The following is a 23,446-nucleotide window of genomic DNA, read 5'->3' as shown; positions in this document are numbered from 1 at the left end:
AGTTAATGCATCCCTACATTTCACAATTAGTACCTTGCCCTCATTGTTTAATTTCAGACACTTTCTTTGCTATCACTTTGACTATCCAGACAGTGGTCCTCTTAGGTGAAATGCAAAAAGGGATTCTACCCACCTCTGAGTATGAACTCTGTTACATAAATCATTCTCACTGGGAACCAGATTGGATCATTTAACATTCTTTTATTCTTGCTAGAAACAAATTGGCTAGAGTTAAAGTACAGTGAGGCTGTAAGTTCTTGGCAGGGTGGGTAACTTGCTTTGCATAGCGATGATATATTACTTTATTTTTCATATAAACCTAGAAGTGTCATTTGCAGTCAATACAGGTGTGCGTGAAGGTTTTTTGCCAGAGATGGAGAAGATAGGCAGAATTACTAGAACTTGTAGGCAAAATGCCTGAGCCGTGATCTCCATGAAAACAGATCTCAAAAACATAGATCTCAACATGGGAACTAAAAGCTGGGGTTTGCTCAATTCCAACTTAACATGAATGCATAAAGCTTGATCTTTGCACCTTCTCCTCCGCTCCTGACCTTTACAAGATAGAAGTAAACTCAGAGGTAGGACAAGGAATCTAGAGCTCTGTGGTATTTCCAGTCATTTCTGGTGACTTTAGTGGATTTAGCAAGGATCGATGGATCAAGACTGCACGATGAGGAAAGCATAATTCAGCACCAAACTACTTACATATGGAAGCTTTAAGGGGGAACCCTATGCAGTTGTACAACACTCCTACACAACAACATACAGATACTTTTAAATGGTGCCATGATACACCATCTATTTTTCTAACTGTAAAACCCTTCTCATAAAACTTACCTACATTCATGGATCACTGTCAAACTAAGTATATCTAAGCAGACTGTTCTAAAGCTTCGGATGAAAAGACCTCCCCTTAAGCAATAGGAAAATATTACCAACTTTATGAAATGAGTAGGAGCTGCTTAGACTGAGAATTAGCTCTTTGTAACTTGGTTGTTAACAAAGTAATAATGGGAAAAAAGCAACTGCCTTTCATGTTGGTCTCTAACAGGAACAGAAGCAGACTGTAACAAAGGATAATTGTTACAGTTTGAGTGCTGCAGTGGAAATTGAAAAGATTATTGGAACAAACAGGATTTTTCCTTTATTTTTGTACAATCTGAGGAACAATCCTGCCATTTTAGACAGACGTCCTCCCTGTCAGTAAAAGCAGAAAAATGTAACTAGCAGTGTAAAGAGAGAACCTTGTCTAGAAATACCAAACGTAGATTAGAAAATGCTGAATTGAACAGACATGCCCACATGTTATATTGAGGTCTTAAAATTGCTGTGGATGGTATATGGAAGCGGTGGTATGAATAACATAAGAAAAAATTCACCAAAAAATAAGAGAAGATTGGAAGTAATTAATTAATATTAATACTTCAGTTATTTAACTTTATTAACGTTAATTAATGATTAATACTAGGAAACCTTTGCTTTTCTGGTTTGTGGAGGATGGCAGCAAAGCTAAGAAGATCTTGACAATGTTTTTTGGGGAGGAGAAAAACCAACTAGAAGAGAAAGGAAAGAATATTAGACAATTATATTAGGCATCAAGTTTTACATTAGATTTAAAATCTGTTTTAACTCATCTTTTGCTGTTCCTGCTTATTTCTGATAGTTCAGTGAATAATTTTGAGAGACAAAAAAATCTTATGGCCATCTTGACTCATTTCAACAGAATAATAGAGGCTGGAGCATCACCTAAAACTGTGTTGTTTACCTTTTCTTTTTAAAGGTAATTGGTTATTTCATTTAATCACTCCCATGCACATAAAATAATTAATTGGCTCTTCTGAATGTAGCTCTCAATCTTGATTAATTAAAGTTCAAGGACTTATTTGGCAGTCCTTTCTTCACAAACTTAACAAAAATCTTTCTTACTTAAAGCACTTTCCCCCTGTCCCTTTCCAAATAACATAGTATTTTATTACAGAAAGACAGTAGAAAATTAATATAAAAAAATGTTCTTTCCCATTTTTATAGCAGACTGTGTTGCATCATAGAGACCTTGTTCTTGTCAGCAGCTAAAGATTCACTCAGTGTATCTCTCTTTAGTGCAGAGGAATCTGTCATGTCAATTGACAGTTCATTTTGGGCTGGTCAGTTATTAAATTCATAGAGATAACACAGCTTAATAGTCGCATAGATCACAGCAGTTCTTTTAGGAATGTACCGAGTATTTCAAACAGCATTTAAGGCAGACAAACAACAAATATGGACTAGTGCATAAACTTGTACTTTAGAGAGGCTATTGTAACCACTTTTTTTCTGATCGAACTCAGAATATTCTATCAGCACAGTCTGGGTTTGTTTCCATCTCTACTATCAGCATTCAGCTTAAAATGGACACTTCATTACAAAATACCAGCCCAAACATCTTGATAGACTAATTTAAATAAGGTTAGATTAATCTTATCTGAGCTGTTTTCATCTGAAGGACTATGTCACTTCATCATATGAAATCAGAAGATATTACTAATGATTTATTTATTTTATTTTTTTCATTTGTCTGAGCTGGAGTATCCAGGAAATCGTGACCCGTGGTAAAGCTATGCATCAACCAACAAGTCTAGGTTCTCCTAACTCTAGAACTTCATCCATGTGTCTCTTAGCCCAGAGGCTTAAGTAGAGGTGGTGCTGATAAATGTAGACTATCTCAAAATTACTGATAACATCTGTAATAACCCGGAGCTCAGCATTTTCTCCTTCAGCATATCGAGTTGATAAAACTGCTGAGAGAATATGTATCTGGACTGTGCTTTTTTGCTATGGTTCTGCTTGAAAACTCCTCTCAACACAGAAGCAAATGACATGTGATAGAAGAACAGCACCTTCCCAATCACAATAGGATAATCTCTCTTATAAGTGTGTGATATAAACAAAGTTTGTTCTCAAGGTACTGAGCACTGGGGTCAGCTAAGAGACATTCTCTTATACACGGAACAGAGAATCTAACACTGTAAAATTTTATTAGCATGTAATACTGACAGTATCTTTATCCCTTACATTTAAAGATTACTTCATTGTATTGCTTCTAATATTTCATTGATTTTTCTTTTCATATTGACTCTTCAGTATTTTATTCCTTTGTAAAGTAGATTAATGTAATCAAATATTTATAAAGTAGGTTATCAAATTTTTCAGGCTCATAGGAATGGATATTTTAATGAAAAAATACAGTTGATATCTTACCTTTACCTTACATTTTGTAGAAACATAATCTATTCAGGTCTTGACAACCCCTCGAAATATTCAATACATCTCAGCAGTAGATTTCTGTTGAGAAAAAAATAGCACATTTTGAAAATTTCATTATTATGAAGTAATTGCTTCAAAAATGTTCGTATTTTCCCACCTCATCATTTTATTCTGTTATGTTGCCCTTTAAGACCTTGACACTGGCAATTGCAAAACACAGACACAAATCCCATTGTATATTAAATCTGCTACAGTTTCCTTAGAAGCTAAGTTTCAGTGCTGGCTATCCTCATCATCAGAAATCATCCCCGTCTAGTCCATCAAGGACGGTGATGAGGCATCATACAACTTGCATATAACAAAAGAATGATGTAATGCTGATGATATCCTCAGTGTTTAGCAGTAACCACCTGGAGACACTTCAGGATACTGTCCAGGCAGACTTGCCACAGGAACTATGTAAGGCCTAAAGACCAAAACCCAGCCATATGCTGGCTGTGAGGAAAGGATGCCATAGTGCTTCCACTGCTAGGTAGCTGTATGGGGCTGCTGAATCACGGCTGGAACCTGTGATTGATCACCTGAGGCAAGCAGTGAGTCAGCCACGGGAGCACAGGAGAAGGCAATTCACCTGTGCTGCAGGAAGGGGTGGAGCCTGGCTCCACCTCTCCTAGACCCATTTAAGAGCTGACCACCAGTAGGGAAGGGTCTCTCTGGAGATCTGCTCCACTGAAGTTTTGTACGTGAGCCCAGAATAGGGTGGGTGTCCTTTTCTGCTCTACTATCTACTATAATAATTACATAAGCTAAGCTCTTGAATATACTATATCATCTGTTTATTCACTGATTATACAGCAGGGAACAGGAAGAAGTGTGGATGCCTGTATCTATCTACTATGTGCTTACAGCAAACAAATCCCTACTTCCCAGCAGGATCACTGCTATTCATTCAAACCTCTTTTTCTCCAGAGTAGAAAGAACAAAGTCTCTGTGTTTTTTTCCCTTAAACAGTTTTTTTCATAACTCTTTCTGATGTGGTATCCAGGTATCTGCTCTGCTGTTTTCATTTATGATTGTGGAAGATGATCTACAGGGGATAGGATTACTGATGAAGAGGACACCTCCTTTCTCACTTCAGTCTGCACAGGTTCTTTACAACACCTTTTTTTCTTAGTAAGGAGCAAGATTTATTTGTCATAAAACTCCCAGTTGCTGTAAAGAGATATCAGTCTGTTTCTTTTATTATTCTGAGATTCCTGCTGTCACTAAGCAGCAGGGTCTTGCTCCAGAAATGCATTCTCAGACGCTACTTTTTCCTCTAAAATAGCAGCACTTTTTCTCTAACTCAGCCAGCTATGTTCTTTTACAACCTTTCTTAGAGAGGTTGCTGGACCTCTCAGGTACATCAATCCCAGACCTAGTATACTGGGAAGAAGGCTTTTGCTCAAGCAGAGCTATGTTACTCAATGGTTATAAAATACTCAGGCTTTAGAAGCTATTACAAAAAGATCTATAATTGCAGCAGGGGATATAATATAATGGTAATACATGAGAATGAAACCTCCAGAGATAAAAGTCATGAACTTGTGAAGTGTTCAAATGTATTGTCACACACCAATTTTAGAATAATTTTTCTTATCAGGCATTTACTTGAAATACTTTCAACTCATTTGGCAGACTAATTCTTCTATGCCTCACTGCAAATCTCTTGAATGCCAGTAGGATTACTCAATATTGCTGTATCTTAATTTATTGAGCTTCTTTGCTATGGGATATTTAGCAAAATATTAAAGCATTAGGCATAATTAGAACATGACTAAATTAATTCCTGTAATGTTCATTATGCAGAGTTACTGAAAAGTAATACAACCCTGTGCTGCAGACCCGGTATCACTCATAAAACAGCTAACATTATAGGAGTTATATGTATCACCCATAAAACAGCTGACATTATAGGAGTTATATAGTAGAGAATGTAATAAGGAGGCACAAAAGCTTGCAAAATTGTAATTGACAGCATGCCTATTGGTTTTAATGCTAGAAATTTGAAATGTTTAATAACAGATTACTGAGTAATTAAGTACTGTTATACTTGCACTGAGTTTTATTATTACATTCTCAACTCTTCCTTCGTTCACCTAACCAGCCATTCAATCCTAAAAGCAAGCAGATTTATCAAGCATGGTTCAACCCTCTGCATCTTGGCAGGTTGTTCTTCATCATCTCATCCTTGGTGTATCTGGAGTTGGATTCCAAAAACACATGCAGCACAAGATCCAAGATTGCTTTGATGACTAAGATAAGTTTGGCCAACATATAGTTCCATAGATACTCCACTGCAAAGTTCTTCAAAGCTGGCACAAAAATCTCAGTCTCCTTGCTGGGGCCTCTTGAACCACTGCTTTTTTTTATAGGTGACAGGCAGTGTTTTTGTACTAAGCAGCTCTCAGCATTTATGGGTGATTCCTATGCATGCTCATGGTTATGGGAACATATGTAGAGATCTAAGGTCCTCCTAAACCAGTGCTCCCCTGCTCTTCATTACAAAGGATGTCAATACACACATAAAAATAAAAGCAGACTTTGCCTGTGAAGACTGAAGGAAAAAAGATAGCAACTATCTTGGTCTTTTCCATTCCATCAGTAGAGTGACTCCCTCAACTATCTTTATCTATACCTCCTTTTGCGATGAGCATATCTGTAGATTACCTTCACCTTGTTCATTCCCCTTGCCAGTGTTAGTCTTGTATTTGGTCTTCTTAATTTTGCTAAGTACTTGAGCAGTGTTCCTTCTTTGTCTGCCCTTGCTTTCACCACTTTGGTGCTCTACTGCTTGTCTTATTTTGCTCAGAAGTTTCCTTCTTAGTCAAGTAGGCCTGTTGCCAAAATCACCCTCCTCCATGAGGAAATTGCTCCTTCCTGAGCTCTCACTGCATTTTAAAAATCAGGCAGCAATCTCAGGCCCTTCTTCCCACACAGATAATTTCACCTCCTAGTAATTTCTTCAATTGCTGATCCTCAGTATGGACCTAAGAGGCAGCACTCTCATCCTCCTTCCTTTGAAGGAAGCTGCAAGAAATTTTTGTACAGATTATGCTGTTCTAGTGCCCGGAACAAAGCATTTTGATAAAAACATTGACATAGGCCTTCCTTAAATAGTGCATGTTTATTTTGATTCAGATGGAATTGAGTTTTTTGAGGAGAATTATGCTCACCCTTTTATCTGTCTTAGGCAATGAGTGAATAGAAATGTTAATTTCAGTGATCTCAGTGATCAGCTCTTCCCCTTAAGAGAAAATGTTGTGACTCTGAGAAAATATTTACTAGGGCTTTAAGGATTGCCTCATGTGGCAGGATGAATTTCTCTGCAATAGGCTGAGGGTTTTTCAGATCCAGCCATGCCAAGACATACCAGCACTGTCAAAGCAGTTGTGAACATAAGTGCTGTAAAAGTGGTATGTCATAGCCAGACTCTCGTGAGCTAAGTTTCTTGAAGCCTGTTGAGATGTAAGAATCTGAATAACCCTCAAGAAGAGTCCGGGGCACTGAGGAATGAGGCTGGATGGGTTTTTAAATTCACATCTTCTGAGACCCCTACTCAGGACATAAAAAAGTACTAGAGAGTTGCACAGGATGAAGCAAGCTTTAGGCAAATTTATTTTTTTTTTGCCAAATTAAAATGGCAAATTTATTTTTACTTCATTGGCCTTCACAAATGTTGCAAATGAGTTAGCATTCTACACATGCATTTACTCTACCTTTTTCTAGTTTATTCTATGGGTGACTTCAGGGGACTGCCAGTGCAAGATGGTCTGCTTCTTCGCGTGTATGACTGAGCACCGGCATACTGGATCTCTCAAAGTCAGCACATCAATACTCCAGCTCACAGGATAGTAAGGGAAATGGCACGCACTTTTGCTTGGTGATACAAACTGTTCTGTGACCTAGCAGAGCACATATCTGTGTGCAAAAGAAATTTTATGTAGACTGGCATTAACCAGCAAGGCTCCACGATGTGCAACAAAGCATCGGAGATCCCGCTCAGACCTCTTACGTAGCATGTAATAGCCCATTTAAAACGGTCTTAGTGTCTGGCCTTCATTTCTCTTTCTGTAATTTACCCCTTCTTCATTAAAAGAAAAGCCGGGGTGCCAAAGGTTGTACTTTACTCGCCTCTAAAAAAATACGGCAAACTCATCAAAAATGCCACACAGACTCCTTGTACTGTCATCAAGGAAGACACTGACTGGATTCTTCACAGAAGTTGCTGTGTGGAACACCACCGTCAAAAGCTGAAAGGGAAAACTATGGTGAAAAAGGGACACATGCAGCGACAGACAAGTAGCAGGCTGGAGAAGAAGGTGGGACGAGTGCTGAAACACAAGGCAGAGTGGAGAATCCTAACTGGAGGCTGCTATCAGAGCTGGCCTGCAACAGGCTTAATGTTGCCTAGGATCAATAAAATCATCAGTAGCTGTTCTGCTTTGAAAAAACCAAGGGTTAACACCAACTACTCTGTGGTCCAGCTAATCTGTTATCTCGCATCATACCAAATATAATCTTACAATGAAAATTAGCTAAATTAAAGCTCTTACAGGCAATACAAAGCTAAATCCAGCAATTCAGTTGTACTACTCTAATCTATGATCAATAATTTTGATAAATAGAACAACATATTGCCTTTGATGTCTTAGGTAAAGGAATACTACAGGAATCAGCATGTGAAATACACACTTGCATCCAGTAGCAAGCCAAAATCATTTCTTATTTCTGAAAAAGTCATCAGTGGCATAAAGCTGCTCACCACTCTGACTGGGGTGGAAACACAAAATAAAAGGCTGAGAACAAGGAGTCAGAAATGCTGTTATAAACTTAAAGAATAGTCAAACACTGCTGAAATAGCAGTGATGATAAGAGAGTTGAGAAAAGGACAAATGAATGAAGGAGGAGGGATATCACAGCAAAGGACTATTTTCTGAAGAAAATGACTGAAATGCTTAAGGTGGACTTAAAACATCTCTTTATGACAAATTGCATTAACACATCTGATGAGATTGTTCAGATTGAAAATGTTGCGTCTACAGTGCTGCACATAAATCATTAAAAATAGTTTGCTGATTCTGCTTTCAAGAGCACAGCCTGTTTGGCAAAAAGCAGGCTTTTTTTCCAAGCTCCTTCATGTAGTCCAGCATAAATAATCCGGGAACAAAGCAAACCCAACAAACTCACATATTACCTCTCTGTACAAATTTTACAAGTTCTGAAAACAAATCTTGTACATATGATTCCAAATGTGCTGAAACAAATCTTCTACACCTATGAAAAAGAACATGAGCAGACTCAGTAAAATGAAGGGACTGGAGCACGAGCCCCCTCTCACACTGTATCTACAAGAAGTAGGAGGGACATACCATTAAAAGGTAGCAGGTCTGCAGTACACAAACAGAAATATAATTTTTTATTGAATTTTTAATTAAATTGTAGGTCCTGTTACAACAGGATGTTATGGAAGGCAAATGGGATCTAAAACATATTGGATGAACTCACAGGGAACAAACAGCTCTTTCACAGACTATTAAACACACCTGCTAAGAATGCAGCTGGGTCAAGAAGTATCTGAACAGCTGACTGCAGAAAGCAGGCATGATGTGCTTGAGAAGGGATCACTTTTATACAGCACTTGTTCTTTGTTTCAGCTGGAGTCAGGGCGGTACGCTTTACAAATCTTTGCTCTCATTCAGGAAGAAAATTCTTTTTCCTTTGTTCCTTCTTGCAGTGCAAAGTGTTCTGGCTTACATACCCTTGTACTTTCTGCTGGCTCAAGAAGCAAATCACTAAGATCTCCTAAATCATGCAGTTACTGTTAACACTTACAAGCTCAGAGATTTATTACACATTTACTTTACTACATTTGAAGTCTGAGGGATTTGAGAGATGCCTCAGATCTGTTCAAGAAATTAGGAATAATGAGCTCTTGAGAACTACATCATCAGAAGCTAACCATTCTATGTTGAAAAAGATCTTCTTAAATCTTAGAAAGATGCTTACAGAAAGGCTTAGGTGTACATCCCCTCCCCCACTGACTCTGTATTCTCAGCCCTATCTAGCCAAAACACCAAAGTCTAGAAACTTCCATACTATTTCACCTATCACAAAACCTTAGAACAACTTAGGTTGGAAGGGATCTTAAAGCCCCTCCACCCAGGTCCAAGACACTGCCCTAGGCTGGGCTGCCACCCAATAAATCAACATTTAACTTCAGGTTAAAGAATTGTCAACTTTCAAAGCTTCTCTATGTTGTTCTAATCTTCCGTCAGCTTCGCACTCCTCTGATAACCTTAATAAACTTCATTGCAAATTTGAGAACAAAAAGGATGCTGATTTCATGCTGTATGTGGGCGCCTGAAGTGCTTCGCAGTACTCCACACCACACCTATGTGTTAGTGGTGTTTGCAGAGTACGTGACAAAATAAGTTCAGAAGTGTGATGGCAGCCCTCTGCCAAATGCAAAGCATCTATCTTTCTAATATTCTCACCAAAATTACATACATTTGTATTAGCTATTCTTTTATGCTATGTCTAGCTGGAGCAAGTGCAACACAGCAAATATATTGAGGAAGCACGTCAGTGGTTCAAGATAGACTATGATCACTTCTAAGATTCCTGGATGACTGAGGTCCCCATCCAAGCTCATTGTGTAATCAATGCAATCCACTTACTCCAAGTGGCATCAGTAGCAGGATGGGTGGAGGGAACCTTTCCCTTGAATATCCAATTCAGCACTGGCAGTCGAGGTGCCAGAAGGAGCTGTGTTTCAGTACCAGTTACTTTGGAAGCAGCCCAAACCCCCTCATACACAGCTGAGATCTCCTTTTCAGTTGGAGCTCAGCCCTCTTCTGATCCCCTGTACGCTCGACTCCAGAATCCCAGGGGTCGGCCTTGGGTCTCTCCCGAGGCTCTTTGCCACAAACTGCATGTAGGACCTTTCTCTTCAGCAGAAATGTTCCTTACATCCTGACCCGTTCGTACTGGCCCCAGAGCCATGGCACGGGCTACCTCCTGTTTAATCTGCTCAAAAGCCTGCTGCTGCTCAGGGTCCCACATGAAGTTATTCTTCCACAACACCTGATAAAGGGGACTTAGAGCAAGGCATTAGCAATGTCAGTGGTGGCATACCACTTGGTTGCTTTTAACTCCAGTTCATACTGGAGTTCTAACATGTCTGGTACAGCACTCTGTGGGGGTGTGACTTCATTCAGTTAGCCTACCATCAGCCTCTGTTCTCCACTGGCTTTATGGGGCAGTTAAAAGGCGAGTGAGTTTTGCTCTCTAGTTGATGAATCAACACGAATGGGAAGCAAGCAATCCCTGTTGGTGCAGTACTGCCATCTGTGCACTGTTTGTGGCAATCGGTACCTGCTCTCCTCCACTCGCAGCAACTCTACAACAGATGGATCTTCTGATAGGCCAAGCAAAACAAAGAGCTGCTTAACATCTGTGTCTACAGCAGCTATTCCAGCTATTCCGAAGGTCCACTGATAAAACCCTTGGAATCGTAAAAGTACCCCGTCTGAGGTAATCAATACCAAGTATACAGGGAGCCCTTGGGCCAGTCATAACAGGATATTTTTGCCAGTCTTTACCAGCAAGGCTTATTTCGGCCTCCAACACAGTCAACTCTTTGGAACCCCCAGTCACCCCGGAAATATAAATTGATTCTGTCCCTTCATGACTCAAGGGCATTAGAGTACACTGCATGCCAGGGTCTACTAATAAGTGCCTCATATTTCTGTGGTTATGATGTGCCAGGCATCAAATCCACGCAGTCCAATATACTCTCTTTACCTTTCCCCACCCCCCTATTCTCAAGCACTAAAGCTTAAAGTTTAAAGAAAATTTCCAAACACTACTGTCTTAAACCTAAATACCAATTCACTAAAACAGTTTCTGATTTAAGTAAAAAAAAAAAAAAACAACAAAAAAAACCACCCCTCATAACTCAAGGCTTTTATTTCTGTAATTTTTGATCTCCTTAAGAGATCATCAGAACTTGATACTACAAAATTAGACTGAGAAACTTGGCATGTTTTTTCCCCGCTTTCCCACCAATTTCCATCATTTGTGATAGCCAGAAACTTCTGCTTAGTAAATATAGCTTAGCAATATGCAACAAAAACATTTACAAGGTTTATGTAAACGTACTCTGATTTCAGAAGAATTCAATTTTTGTACTCCTTTGTTTTATACCAATATTTAGAACTGGCTAATGATTAAAATGCTCTTTAATTTTGCATTAATGGTATTGACTTATTAAGCATAATAAATATTACGGACTCTCATACAGAAAATATACTCCCATTTCTTTATTTTAAATCATTTCTTCTTTGAGAATGACATGGAACTTCACTGGGGACATCAGTGGGGGGTTAGAAAAAGGTTCTTCATCAGAGGGTGATAGGCATAGGACAGGCTCCCCAGGGCAGGGGGTACAGCCCAAGCTGTCAAGAGTTCAGGGAGCATTTGCATATTACTTATGTTCTAATACACTCCGTTCCAGACAGACATACAAAATACAGCATCAGAACTTCCAGTATAAATCTTGGAATTCAGTAACTTTGGCAAAAAGTTGTACTATTTTTCTGAGGAAATTTTTATGTAGTCAAAACTCTTAAATACTTTATAGCAAAGCACTTCTCATATATGTTAGCACACATAGACTCTGATTGAAAAGAGTACGCAAATGAATCCAGGTCTCCTCAAGTTGCGTTGACAGTCTAGATATTTCTTCCAGTAGGCTTGGCTCTGATGAAATAATCTTAAGATGTAACTGAAAAATAAAAATAAGCAGCAGTTAGTAAAATTAACACAGAACTAATTCAGAATACCAGCTTCTTCAGTTACATTACTGAAAGCAAAGTATTGGAATTGAATGTAGACTGTTTTTCAATTAATTCGATCAATTTAATCCCACCTCTTTTTTTTTTTTTGCTAGTCCTTCAGAAGCTATTTTCCTCCCAAATATTCAGTAGCTAGGATAAGGCAGCAAAACATCTTACTAGATGTACTAATGCTGCTGAATCTATCCTAATCACACACTGCTCTAGAGGGCAACTTTTTCCTCTTTCCAAAATCTGCATCATAAACTCTTGTTCAGTTTAGAAACATGAAAGAGATGCTCTGAGATCAATCATGATTATAATTTCAATTATCTGTATTGAATAAAGCAAGAAGAATCATGTCAGCATACTCCTAAAGATATGGGAGATGTTTTTTCCTTATATTAAGTGTTTTCCTTATAGATAATAACCTCGGTAAAGCAAAAAGAAAAACAGTATTTCAATCATGTATAAAGTCACTGTATTATTAAGTGGTAACATTTAATGGATGGAAGAGTAATTTTTTCAGCTACAGCATAAATCTAGGAGTTTTGATAAGCTCTGAGCTGTCTTCTCTAGAATCTATAACAAAATACATTGTTGTGCATTTAGTGCAGGAGGAATTTGTATTTTGAAGTGTTTCACTCCACAGATTTAGTTATATTAGCTTGTAGCATTTGCTCTTGTTGACATAACCCTGTGCATTCCACTTAAGACCAGAAGAAGAAAGAGACAAAAAATATGCACACCTATTTGTCTGCCATAAAATAAAATCCTGAAATAATTAAGAAATGTGTTGTTAAATAGATACTACCACATACCTGAATGCTTTAACAACTTTCCCATTAAGCTGTAATTAATTGCTTTCCCACAGCTTCACACAGTAGGTAAGAGAGTACAGTAGTATCAGAAAGGTTTCAATTCTCTACAGAACCGTTTGAGTAGGCACTATTGCATTTTATCATGGTAATTTTCTAACTTCCACACCTCTGGGAATAATTTTTCAGTTCTGTGAAGCCTTAACAGTTGACAGAAGAAAGGCAGACCACTGACAACGTAAAGTCGGACTTCCAATCTCAATGGGTAAGTGCAGTAAAATGTTCATTTTACTTTCCCAAACACTGTGCACTGATTTACTAAAATACAGAAAATCTTAGCTTAAAAATGAACAACCATTAAGAAATTATCTCTGTTACAAAAAATGAAATACGTGGAACAAATAACAGAGTACCAATAACCAGTAAAAACCAGTAACCAGTAAAAAAAACATTTGGTAAGTCTTTTTAAAACCATCCCCAAGAGAATTCACACAGATTTTGTGTCCTTTCTCTCGACCATTTATTCAGGAGTAACATAAACTTTTAGAAGAATATCGTTACCTTTAAAAATAGTGCAAGGTAAGCTTGAGCAAGTTCAAAGTTGTACTTCTTGTTCAGCATCATCCCAATCATTCTTAAGAAGCTTAGCATCACTTCTAGGGAACCACCACCCTCAGGGGCCAAACTCCTCAGTTCGATCTCAATATTAGATGGTCCCAAGTCTTTCAACAAATTAAGTGGAGCTGTATCTGTCAAAACATAGAGCAATCCATCATCATTAACTTCTGCAGAAAAGAATCTCAGGAATCCATCCACTCCAATTCAAAACATTTGATACATAGTCATAAAGCAAAAGCTCAAATTTCTAATGTTTCCTTACCATTCTTGCTTTCCACAAAACGTCATCATGCCTCTAACTCATCACGTCTCTGAAAAATACACTTCTAATAAGGAAACTGCATTTTTTTCTAAGTCCACCTTGACAAATACAATTAATAACTTTCCATAAATTTCATTTAACTTCTGTGTTTTTAGATAAAGTACGTCTCTGATCAACTAGCTAAGACTGTTTTATTTGAACTTGTATTCCAAGCCATTACGGCAAATATATCCTAGAAGAAAGAAACCAATTACTACAGTCTCTAGCAATCTTTAGTGTTTGCTGCTATTGACATTAAGCAAAGTAAAACATAACCTGGTACACTTAAGGGGATTATTCCTTGTTAAGGAAATTTCTTCTGCTCTTCTGGGGCAGAGGGGGAAAACTTCTCTGTAATAGAAATATGCAAACTTTACAAGAAACTCTTTTCTGCTCTTCATATATGTTCTTCCTCATAATTACTGCAATCAAACCTGTTCTCTGAGAACTGTTTTAGAAATACAGAAATAAAAGCATACATGGATGCAAACACAGCTTTTGGTAGCAAAATTTTTAATGCTGTCAGCTGATTAATATTTCAGTTTCTGAGGTTACTAAGAAAAGCAGTTTCTTATACTCTCATATCATTGTAACTACTAGTTTCAGGTCTTAGCTAGTATTTCTTAGTTGGTTTAAATTTATTTCTATGCATGAATATTTAATTGCTGTGAAGATAATTAGCTAAAGTAAAGGTGTGATATTAACAGTGCTAAAGGGATGCATTAACTCATTTTTGTGCTGCAAGAGATTGAAAATCCAAGCATAGAATACACTGTGAAATTAGTATACATACAATATGGAAAATGTGTCCAATTAAAATGATGTTCTACAGTCCTGCTCCGCAGTGCAAAACCCTGCCTCTATTTCAATGTTAAATTAGGAATTAAATTAGGCTTCTAATGTACCACTACTTATTTGCAGGCCTACTGTCTTTAGAAGAGGTGCTTGTCAAATACCAAGCACTGAATCATTTTACACACCAGCAGAGTATTGGGGTGGACCAACAGGCTCCCTGGACTAGGATTACAGCACAAACCCTGCAGCACACTGTCGTTTCAGAAGAGATGATACAGCCTGAGGGCAGCCCAGGGGATCACTACTGCAATGCATCATGGAGTACGCTTGTTTCCTGGTGCAGACAGCCAGAAGTTGTTTAATTTGCTTTTTATATTTTCAACTCACGTTCTACTCTTCTTAAGGCAGTTCTAAAACAGCTTAATAGAATACTCTCAAATGACATACAGAATAAAAGACAGAATAAAACCACAACTTGCTTGTGATACATGGGCAAAATAAAGTCTACACATAACATGTTCTAAGCTCTTCAGAACTGCTCCATAGACAAGGTTTCAGTAGCTGTCCATTTAAATTTCCAGGTCAGTTACACTGCCAAAAATCCAAATTTCAGTGATTCTGTAGCAGTACTGTATCAACAAGGAAAACAGCAGCTATGTTCATTCTCACCAGAATCTTAAGTGAACAAATTTCAAGAATGTTAAAAAAATAAAAAAAATCCAACAGATTTTGTCAATTATGTCAGTTAAAAAGTAAGTTTGCTGAAAATTCAGAGAAGTAGTGTTTGCAAGCAGAATTTGCTAAGCAAATCAGAGTTCTCATGTTTCAGTGAACCGTCAGATTATTCCTTATCAGATCATTCCCTTCCAAATAATAAAGAGCATATTTTCTGGATGACAGCATCACAACAACATCCAAGAACGTCTAACAATCTTAAGAAAATTACCTGCTTTCTCTAAGCAGTTTTTAGCCAATTTGGCTCATGCTGCCAGCCAGCTTGATCTTTGGTCAAGATTGGATATGTTTCTCAGCTTTACATCTGTCAAACCATTCTTTTTGCATTTGCTACTGTACTAAGTGCATTTTCCTACATATATTGCAATTCTGGCATTTGAAATGAAACATGCCAAAATATCACTAGCTTCTACACATTAGTGAAATTTCTTAACTTACACTCATTAGTGCTCAGGGCTTCTTCCAGATGAACGTAGAAATCAGATTTCTGTGCCAGTACTCCAATGTTTACTACCTTTGACTAAATCATGAAAGAGTAAGTAAATATACATAAAAATGTAGACATATTTACATCTCAGTTATACTCTTTTCCTGACATGGTAAAGACTTACAGAAAAGAAGCATTCATGTAAATACATTAAAATTGACGAAGTCTATAGCAAAATTTCAGTTAGGATTAAAAAAGCTTTAAGATTTTATTGTAAAAATACACTAGATAAGCATTACTGTAATCTTTTTTTTTTTTTTTTTTTACCTGTGTATCATTATCTTGCTCTGGAGCAGCATATCGGGGAATAAGACCAGGAACTGTTGGGATGAAGAAAGGAGCTGACTTGGGAACTTTTGGTGGTTCTCTTGGTTTATTTTTTTTCTGTTAATAAAATATTTCAATAAAGCTGTGGTCACAGTAGGAACAAGTGGGAATTTTCATCGTCAAGAAATTTATTTTTAGAATATCACAAAAACTATTAGAACTGAAAAGGAAATATACAGAAAAATACTTTACTGTTAAGTAAGAACTGAATATAGATTATTTAGAACAACCTCTTCCTCAAATCCTAGAAACTGTGATTAGAAGTCTTTTGTAATCTTCTACTGCAAAATCCAGAACAATACCTAAAAAGTGAGATCAAGTCCTGTGAACAGATAAATGCAGCTCATAGGTCAAAGACAAACTATCCAGCTGTATGCTAGTATTTTTTTTATTTATTCCCTCTTTTTCTGTTTATAGGAATGACTGCCAGTGGCCTGGAGGCACTCAGAACAGATTTATGGACACTCACAAGATGCACTAAAAAAGAAATACCTTGCTTCAGGCAGTTATTTTGCATGTTGCACAAACCATGATGGCAGAAGTTACTAAATAGTTCTCCTCAGAGACTGGTTACAGAACAAACAGCCTTTATTTTACCTGCTTCTTCAGAAACAGATACTACAGTAGATAAACAACGGTGTACCTAATAATATTACCTTGATAACATCAAGACTGAGGAGATTTTTCCATCTTGATTCAGGTAGTAAGGATAGAGTTATCAGCTGTTCTCCCAGTTGCTCTGGTGAGTCGTATTCTATCATCTCATCACATTTGTCTTCACTTTCTGCAACATCCACATCTTTCAAGAACAAATATTTTTTATGAACATATATAACTTCTTAATTATTATAAATAAAACGATTATTTATTTTGCTATTAAAAAAAAATGTGTGTTGCAGATATGTCTCTTAGCATAATAAATACCTGACAAGCTCCAGTAGCAAACTTCTATCAATTCAGTGAAATAATAAATTATAATAATTGTGCCTAAAACGTAGAATTTAATAGACAAGACTGCAAAGATAAGCTTGCAAAGCAAACAGCTTCACTTTCTGTTTTCTTTTTGCATAATACTACACAGCTGAATCCATGAATGTCCCAGAAAAGCCTAAAATCACAACACAAGAACATTCTAAGTTTTGAGCATCTGAACAGAAGCCTTACATTGGTTGAATAAAGAAGTGAATTCAAGCATTCTGCCAGAATCAATTGATAGGATTAAAACATGAACACCTATGGAAGGAAATCCTGTCTCCCTAGTTTAGGTATCTGGAAAGAAAACGTGCCTAATTAAGAGATCAACAGAGCAGGTTACTTGTTCTTTTAAGCAGTCAATTACTAGGTGTGTCTCTCCTCCAGCTGGAGATCAAAACGTATGCACTTCACCTTACAAGAACTGCTAAAACTTATCATACAAGATCTCCATCTAGAGGCCTTAAGATGCACAGTTGTTGGTACTAAATATAATTATAATGCAGTTTAAGCTGTTCTTCCACTGGGAATTCAATACAGGAATGTGGAAGGTGAACAAAAGCCAGTCTTCCAGCACATGTGACAACACACAGCACTGAAAGTACCATGGCACAAAAGCTGGAGGGGAAAGGAACAAGCAGAGACCCTGTCCCAAATGCTAAACAGAAATATTTACTTCAAGCACCTGTGATAGAGGTCATACTGTAAGGTACTTAAGGTAATTTGGTTTAAAGAAAGCAATCAAATAGCACAAGCATTCTTATTATCCACAAAACCTACTTGAACCGGTGAAGGCAATCAGAATCTAATTCTGTATGTTCAAAAGCAGAAAAATAAACAGACATTTCAGTAAATACTAGAGCACAAGGAGTAGGCCGAAGTCTGCTAGAAATGGTAGAATAAATAGAAATTCAGAAATAGAATAATAAGACATCAAGTTTTCACCAAGGAAATAAAAAATGTCTTCTATTTGAAAATCAGTATCAGATAGAAAATAATCTTTTGTCTGAAGGTCACCTTGCAGAGGGCAGGTGCCGGGGAGTGTTACCACAGAAGGTTCATAGTCTGCTGGAAGGGGCCGTAAAGAGACAAGTGAATATAAAGAACGGTTGGACCTAAAAAATAAAATAGACATTTTAAAATCAATTTTCATGTGAATGGGAACAATTAATTCAGACAGAATCTCACTGCACTCTAACTAAACAGCAAGTTTCTCTAAAGAGATAAACATGAAATGCAATGATATATACTGTCAAAAAGTCTGAATTAGAAAAGTTATGCTAAAGTAGTATTGCCGAAGACTTCATACAGCAAAATGAATTAATCTCACTTCAATCAGTGCTAATTTCTGTATTTATTTCCAATGGCAAAATTACCTAAAAATCTTGCTTGCACTTAGTAGGTACAAAGTATTATGCAAATATAAATGATTCATCCTACTTTCAAATAATTACAAGTGGCATTCGTAACAAACTTTTTAGAGGTTTGAAACTACACATGAGCAATTAAGGTATATGACTTTTTGCCATTATAAGCCTAGGGTAGATAAGAAAACTTTTATAATTACTTTAACAAACCTCTTTTACTTAATCACAGAAAGGTCTAACAAGGGAACACCCCTCCAGAAAGGTCTAACAAGGGAACACCCCTCCAGAAAGGTCTAACAAGGGAACACCCCTCAGGTAACCCCATGTGGAATACTGCATCCAGGCCTGGGGCCCACAGCAAAAGCAGCATGCAGAGCTGTAGGAAAGGGTCCAGAGGAGGGCCACAAAGTTTATCAGAAAAGCTGGTGCAACTCTCCTATGAAAAAGACCGCCCTGGAGAAGAGACGCTCTGAGGAGACCTCAAATATTTAAAAGGAGCTTACAAGAAGGAGGGAGACTGACTTTTAAACCTAGTCTGATAGCAATGGGACAAGGGGGAATGGCTTGAAACTAAAAGAAGGGAGATTTAGATTAGATGTCAGGACAAAATTTTTTAACCAGAGGGCAGAGAGGCACTGACAAAGGGTGCCCGGAGAAGTTGTGGCCAATCCCGGAAGGTGTTCAAAACCAGGCTGGATGAGGTCCTGTGAAGCCTCATCTACTGGGTGGCAACGCCGCCCATGGCAGGGAGTTGGAACTGGACAGTCTTTAAGATTCTTTCCAATCCAAGCTATTCTGTGAGCCTTTAATCCATCTATCTGGCAACAGGAAAACAAAAACTAACTAGCAAAAAAGCCAATAATGCGTTACTTCCATTCTACCCTAGCCAGTCATTTGCTTTCAACTTATATCAAATTTAACTAAGATCCATTTTTCACTTGTGCTGATCTAACATTAATGAACAAATAATCACAACTTAATAAACAGTTTAATTAATAATTCCTTATAAATTCCTTTGAGGAATCTCAGACAATTTTGTATACTAATAAAAGCCCTTCAGTTAGTAACACTATATGAGCAATAATATTTCAAAAGATCAAGAAAAAAGTAGACTCAGAGAAATGGTTTACAGAACTGTTTACAGAGAGAAACAGAAAAAAACATCTTTCCATTATCAGAGTAAGTACATTAACGACAAGAGATTTAAAGATTTACAGCTCACAGCAGCAGAGAATACCTCAGTCTTTTAGAAGAAAAGATGACAAAGCTCTTGAGATTATACTTTGCAAGCCAAACATACGTTTGCCATGAAGGTGGTTAAAAGCATCCAGCCCACCTGAAATTGTTTACAGAAATAAATATTACATACCACAAATAAATTCCAAGATCATCCACATGGGCTGAAGCTAGAAAATCTCCTGTGGGAGACATAGTAAGACTCACCGCTGGAGAGTCTAGCAGAAAGCAATCTATGAGGCTAAAAGAGAGAAAAGACAAATGTTTAGCAAAATGAACTTTTTGTTCTGTATGTATCTAAATTACAGCACGAATAGGATTGAATGCAAGCAGGACACCATAAGCATATATGCAAACTAGCATAACAGAAGTATTCAAATACATCATATAAATCCAGTGAATGAGTGGCACTGGGCAACAAACCACTCACATTTATAAAACTTTGTTATCAGATACAGCTGGAACATTTATTCTGCCTCCTAAGACACTTTGAGGAAAGTCTGATGAACTGTCTGTGCACATTCAACTCCTCAGGCCTAATGCACTTCCAGTGGCAATAGATTTCTTGCTTCCATGCAGCTCCACACTGCTCTGAACTCGTATTTTAGTTCTCTGCCATTAGCTGTTAATTCTTCCATTCTATACAGATACTTCACATGCACTTGGTTAACTTGGGGGTCTATAATGTCCCTAAAGTAAAAAATGAACAACTTTCTGCAGCATCTGCAACACTTTTCTCTTGACATTATCATAATTTCAGCATGTTATACCATTCCCTGATCACTCCTTTTACTATTGCAGAAAAATGAAAAAAAAAATAATCACATAAGAAGGAAGTTGAAATATTCTGAAGTGTGTGACTATTGCAAAAAGTCACTCTTGAGTTCTAACCATTGCTGCAACTACTGGATGACACACACCCTAGCAGACTTCCATGCAAATTCATGTTCAGTGCAAGGTTTATCACTTTTCACCATGTAATTTTCAGTTACTTCAAACTACAAGAAGTACTCGAATGTGTTCACTGATAGACACCTGGACCCATGAAAAAGGATGTGAACAGACCAGGTTAACGGCAGCGTGGATGATGCCATGCTCAGGGCTTTGGGATCTATGATCTCAATTGCACATTTGAGAGACTGGGCATGCTGATGTCAGACAGGATGCAACTGACCAGGTGGGACAAAAGTGTTCTGGGCAGCAGACTAGATGGACTCATCAGCAGAACTAGAGTCTATGGGGGAAGAGGATGCACTTCTGACTGATGGAAGAGGCAGGGAACACTCAGTTTAGGAAACAGCATGGAGAAGACTCAAAATTGTTCCAAAGAGGACTCCTCCAAGAATGTAACACAGCCAATACCCCAGCTAAAGTGCCACTACACCAGTGCACACACTGGAAACAAGCACAAGAAGGAGCTGTAGTGCAATTAGATAACTATGACCTAATTGCTGTCACAGAGACATGGTGAGATCAGCCAAAAACCTGAAATACTTCAATTGAAAGTGATGAGCTTTTAGAAGAGATAGGCAGGTGAGCTGCCCCTGATATCTGACCGATGGCAAAGAATAACCTCTGAGAAACAGCCACAAGCAGGCTGAAAGCTTGTTGGTAAAAATTAAGGACATCTGGTTGTCAAGGTCTACCTCAGGCCACCATATTCAAGGGAGCCTGTTGACAGTCTTCTGGCCTCAGATACAAGCAGCATCATGCTTGCAGGCTCTTATCCTGATGGGGTATTTCAACCACCTGGACATCAGCTAGGAAAGCAACTGGAAATCTGCAAACAATCCTGCAGTCCACTGAGGACAACCTCCTGGTCCAGATGTTAGATAGACCAACCACAGAAATGTTACTGAAACTGGTGTTCACCAATGCAGATGAGCTCAGTAAGACTGGAGGTATGCTGGGCTGTAGCAATCATGCCCTGGTTGAGTTCAAGATTTTTATTAAGAGCTGTTGCTCCTTTTCAATAAATTCCTCAGCCTACAGCTAAAGGAAAACATGTTCTTATAATTCTAAAAGAAACAAACGAACAACAACAAACAAAAAAACAACCAAGCAACCAACCAAACCAAAAAAAAACCTAACAGGAATGTCAAGTCGTATCTAGATCTCTGCTTGACCAGAATTTCTTGAAGTTCTGAAGTAAAACTTACATGTTTTTAAAATGAATTTCATTAAGAACAGGCTTTGGTTCAAAAAACAAACTGGATTAATACCTCAGCATAATGGAAGTAATTTACCTCAAGCAGTCTCTTGCTATTTTGATTATATAATTGCTTTGGGACAAAGATGTTCATACTTTTTCACACTTACATGAAAACTCCCAATTTCATAATCAGATCTTCAGGACACTGTTATACTGCATTCCCTGAAAAAGGCACAAAACCTGGTCCTCACAAGTGATTTCAGTTACTTGAGCATTTGTTGGGAAAATAACATAGTGGTTCACTTTTTGTCCATCAGGTTCCTGACATGCAGATAGACTGCTTCCTGTTACAGATGCTAGGCATGATGACTATGAACAGCATATTACTGTATTTGCTGCACACTCATCAACAAAACTTAACAAAACCCTGAATATCAGATAGTACAGTTTGGTGACAGATAATCAAGCCAGAATGTTTTTTGCCACTCAGAAGACAGAAAGGAGTTCACATCATGTGTTGCTACAGCTTTTTCAACTAACTCACCATCCAGAGGGAAGGTCCCAAGTCTTAATAGTACTGTCCATTGATGAAGTTATTAGCCAACGACCATCAGGACTGAAAGTCTAAAAGAAAATACTCAATTTAATGCCACAGCTCTGTTTTAGATGACTTTCAGAGATCATGATGAAATGATCTGGCCATAAAACAAAACTGACAGCACCTTATTAAATAGGGAAAAGAACAAAAATAGAAACTATTTCACAACAGGTTTTCCGTATGGCTTTAAGTGAAAGTATTTTGGACCTCACTTTTAAATGATGTAGCATAAAATTGAAGAAAACAAATACTCACTTCCTAACATGAAGAATTAAATCAGACACTAACAACAGAGTATCTTAGTGAACGCTGCAAAACACAACTACATAAATCATAAAATAAGGAAGTATCAGTGTGTTGTATAATCTCAGATCTGTTTACACCATGTATTTACCTGGTTCATCTTTTCTATATGTATACTTAAAGACTAGCTGAATTCTACACCTCAACTTGATTTTCATTATTGCTGATGCTTTATTTTGCTAAGTCTCAAATTAGCTTCTTGTAAAGTTATAATAAAATGCCAAGGTACCCTAAAAAGACACATCTATTTGAACAGGACACATTTTAACATGAAAATGAACATCACCACAACTGCTATACTACAGTTTTACCATTCACTGCTGAATAAAATACTCAGTGACTGAATATTTGCAAAGAAAATTCTGCCTTTAGAATGAATAAGGTATATGTATATGTAACTTACTGCAGAAAACGAATTAAAAATTACCATGTCATTAATACGTCCGTGGTGTCCTGAGAACTTCCTGACAATCTTCCAGGTTTCTATATCCAAAACACTAATGCTGAAGTCATCAAACGCAATTCCCAGAATGCCACTGCCAAGAATAAATAACATATATGTCAGTGAATACTCAGAGGTAAATGAAAACAACTTACTAACCTCACTTCAGGATA

At 37.6% G+C, this 23,446-nt stretch overlaps 1 protein-coding gene across 1 annotated transcript in view; it reads right to left on the bottom strand.

The window, feature by feature from the left end:
* Window positions 1-11,585: 11,585 nt before the first annotated feature.
* Window positions 11,586-23,446, bottom strand: part of WDR36 (WD repeat domain 36) — a 28,905-nt gene continuing 17,044 nt past the window's right edge. Inside the window, exons 15-23 of the mRNA XM_085213306.1 lie at window positions 23,259-23,367; window positions 22,475-22,554; window positions 19,912-20,019; window positions 18,193-18,290; window positions 16,860-17,002; window positions 16,144-16,260; window positions 15,828-15,909; window positions 13,502-13,689; window positions 11,586-12,073 (exon numbers count right to left, since the gene is read on the bottom strand). Of these exons, the coding sequence (XP_085069432.1) occupies window positions 11,924-12,073; window positions 13,502-13,689; window positions 15,828-15,909; window positions 16,144-16,260; window positions 16,860-17,002; window positions 18,193-18,290; window positions 19,912-20,019; window positions 22,475-22,554; window positions 23,259-23,367 (1,075 nt within the window). The 3' untranslated portion in view covers window positions 11,586-11,923. The remainder of the gene's footprint in view (window positions 12,074-13,501; window positions 13,690-15,827; window positions 15,910-16,143; window positions 16,261-16,859; window positions 17,003-18,192; window positions 18,291-19,911; window positions 20,020-22,474; window positions 22,555-23,258; window positions 23,368-23,446) is intronic.

This window comes from Meleagris gallopavo, chromosome Z (genome assembly GCF_905368555.1).
Source record: "Meleagris gallopavo chromosome Z, MGAL_WU_HG_1.1, whole genome shotgun sequence".
NCBI lineage: Eukaryota > Metazoa > Chordata > Aves > Galliformes > Phasianidae > Meleagris > Meleagris gallopavo.
Note: the sequence above shows the minus strand (reverse complement) of the source record. Positions and strands in the feature narration are given on the sequence as shown.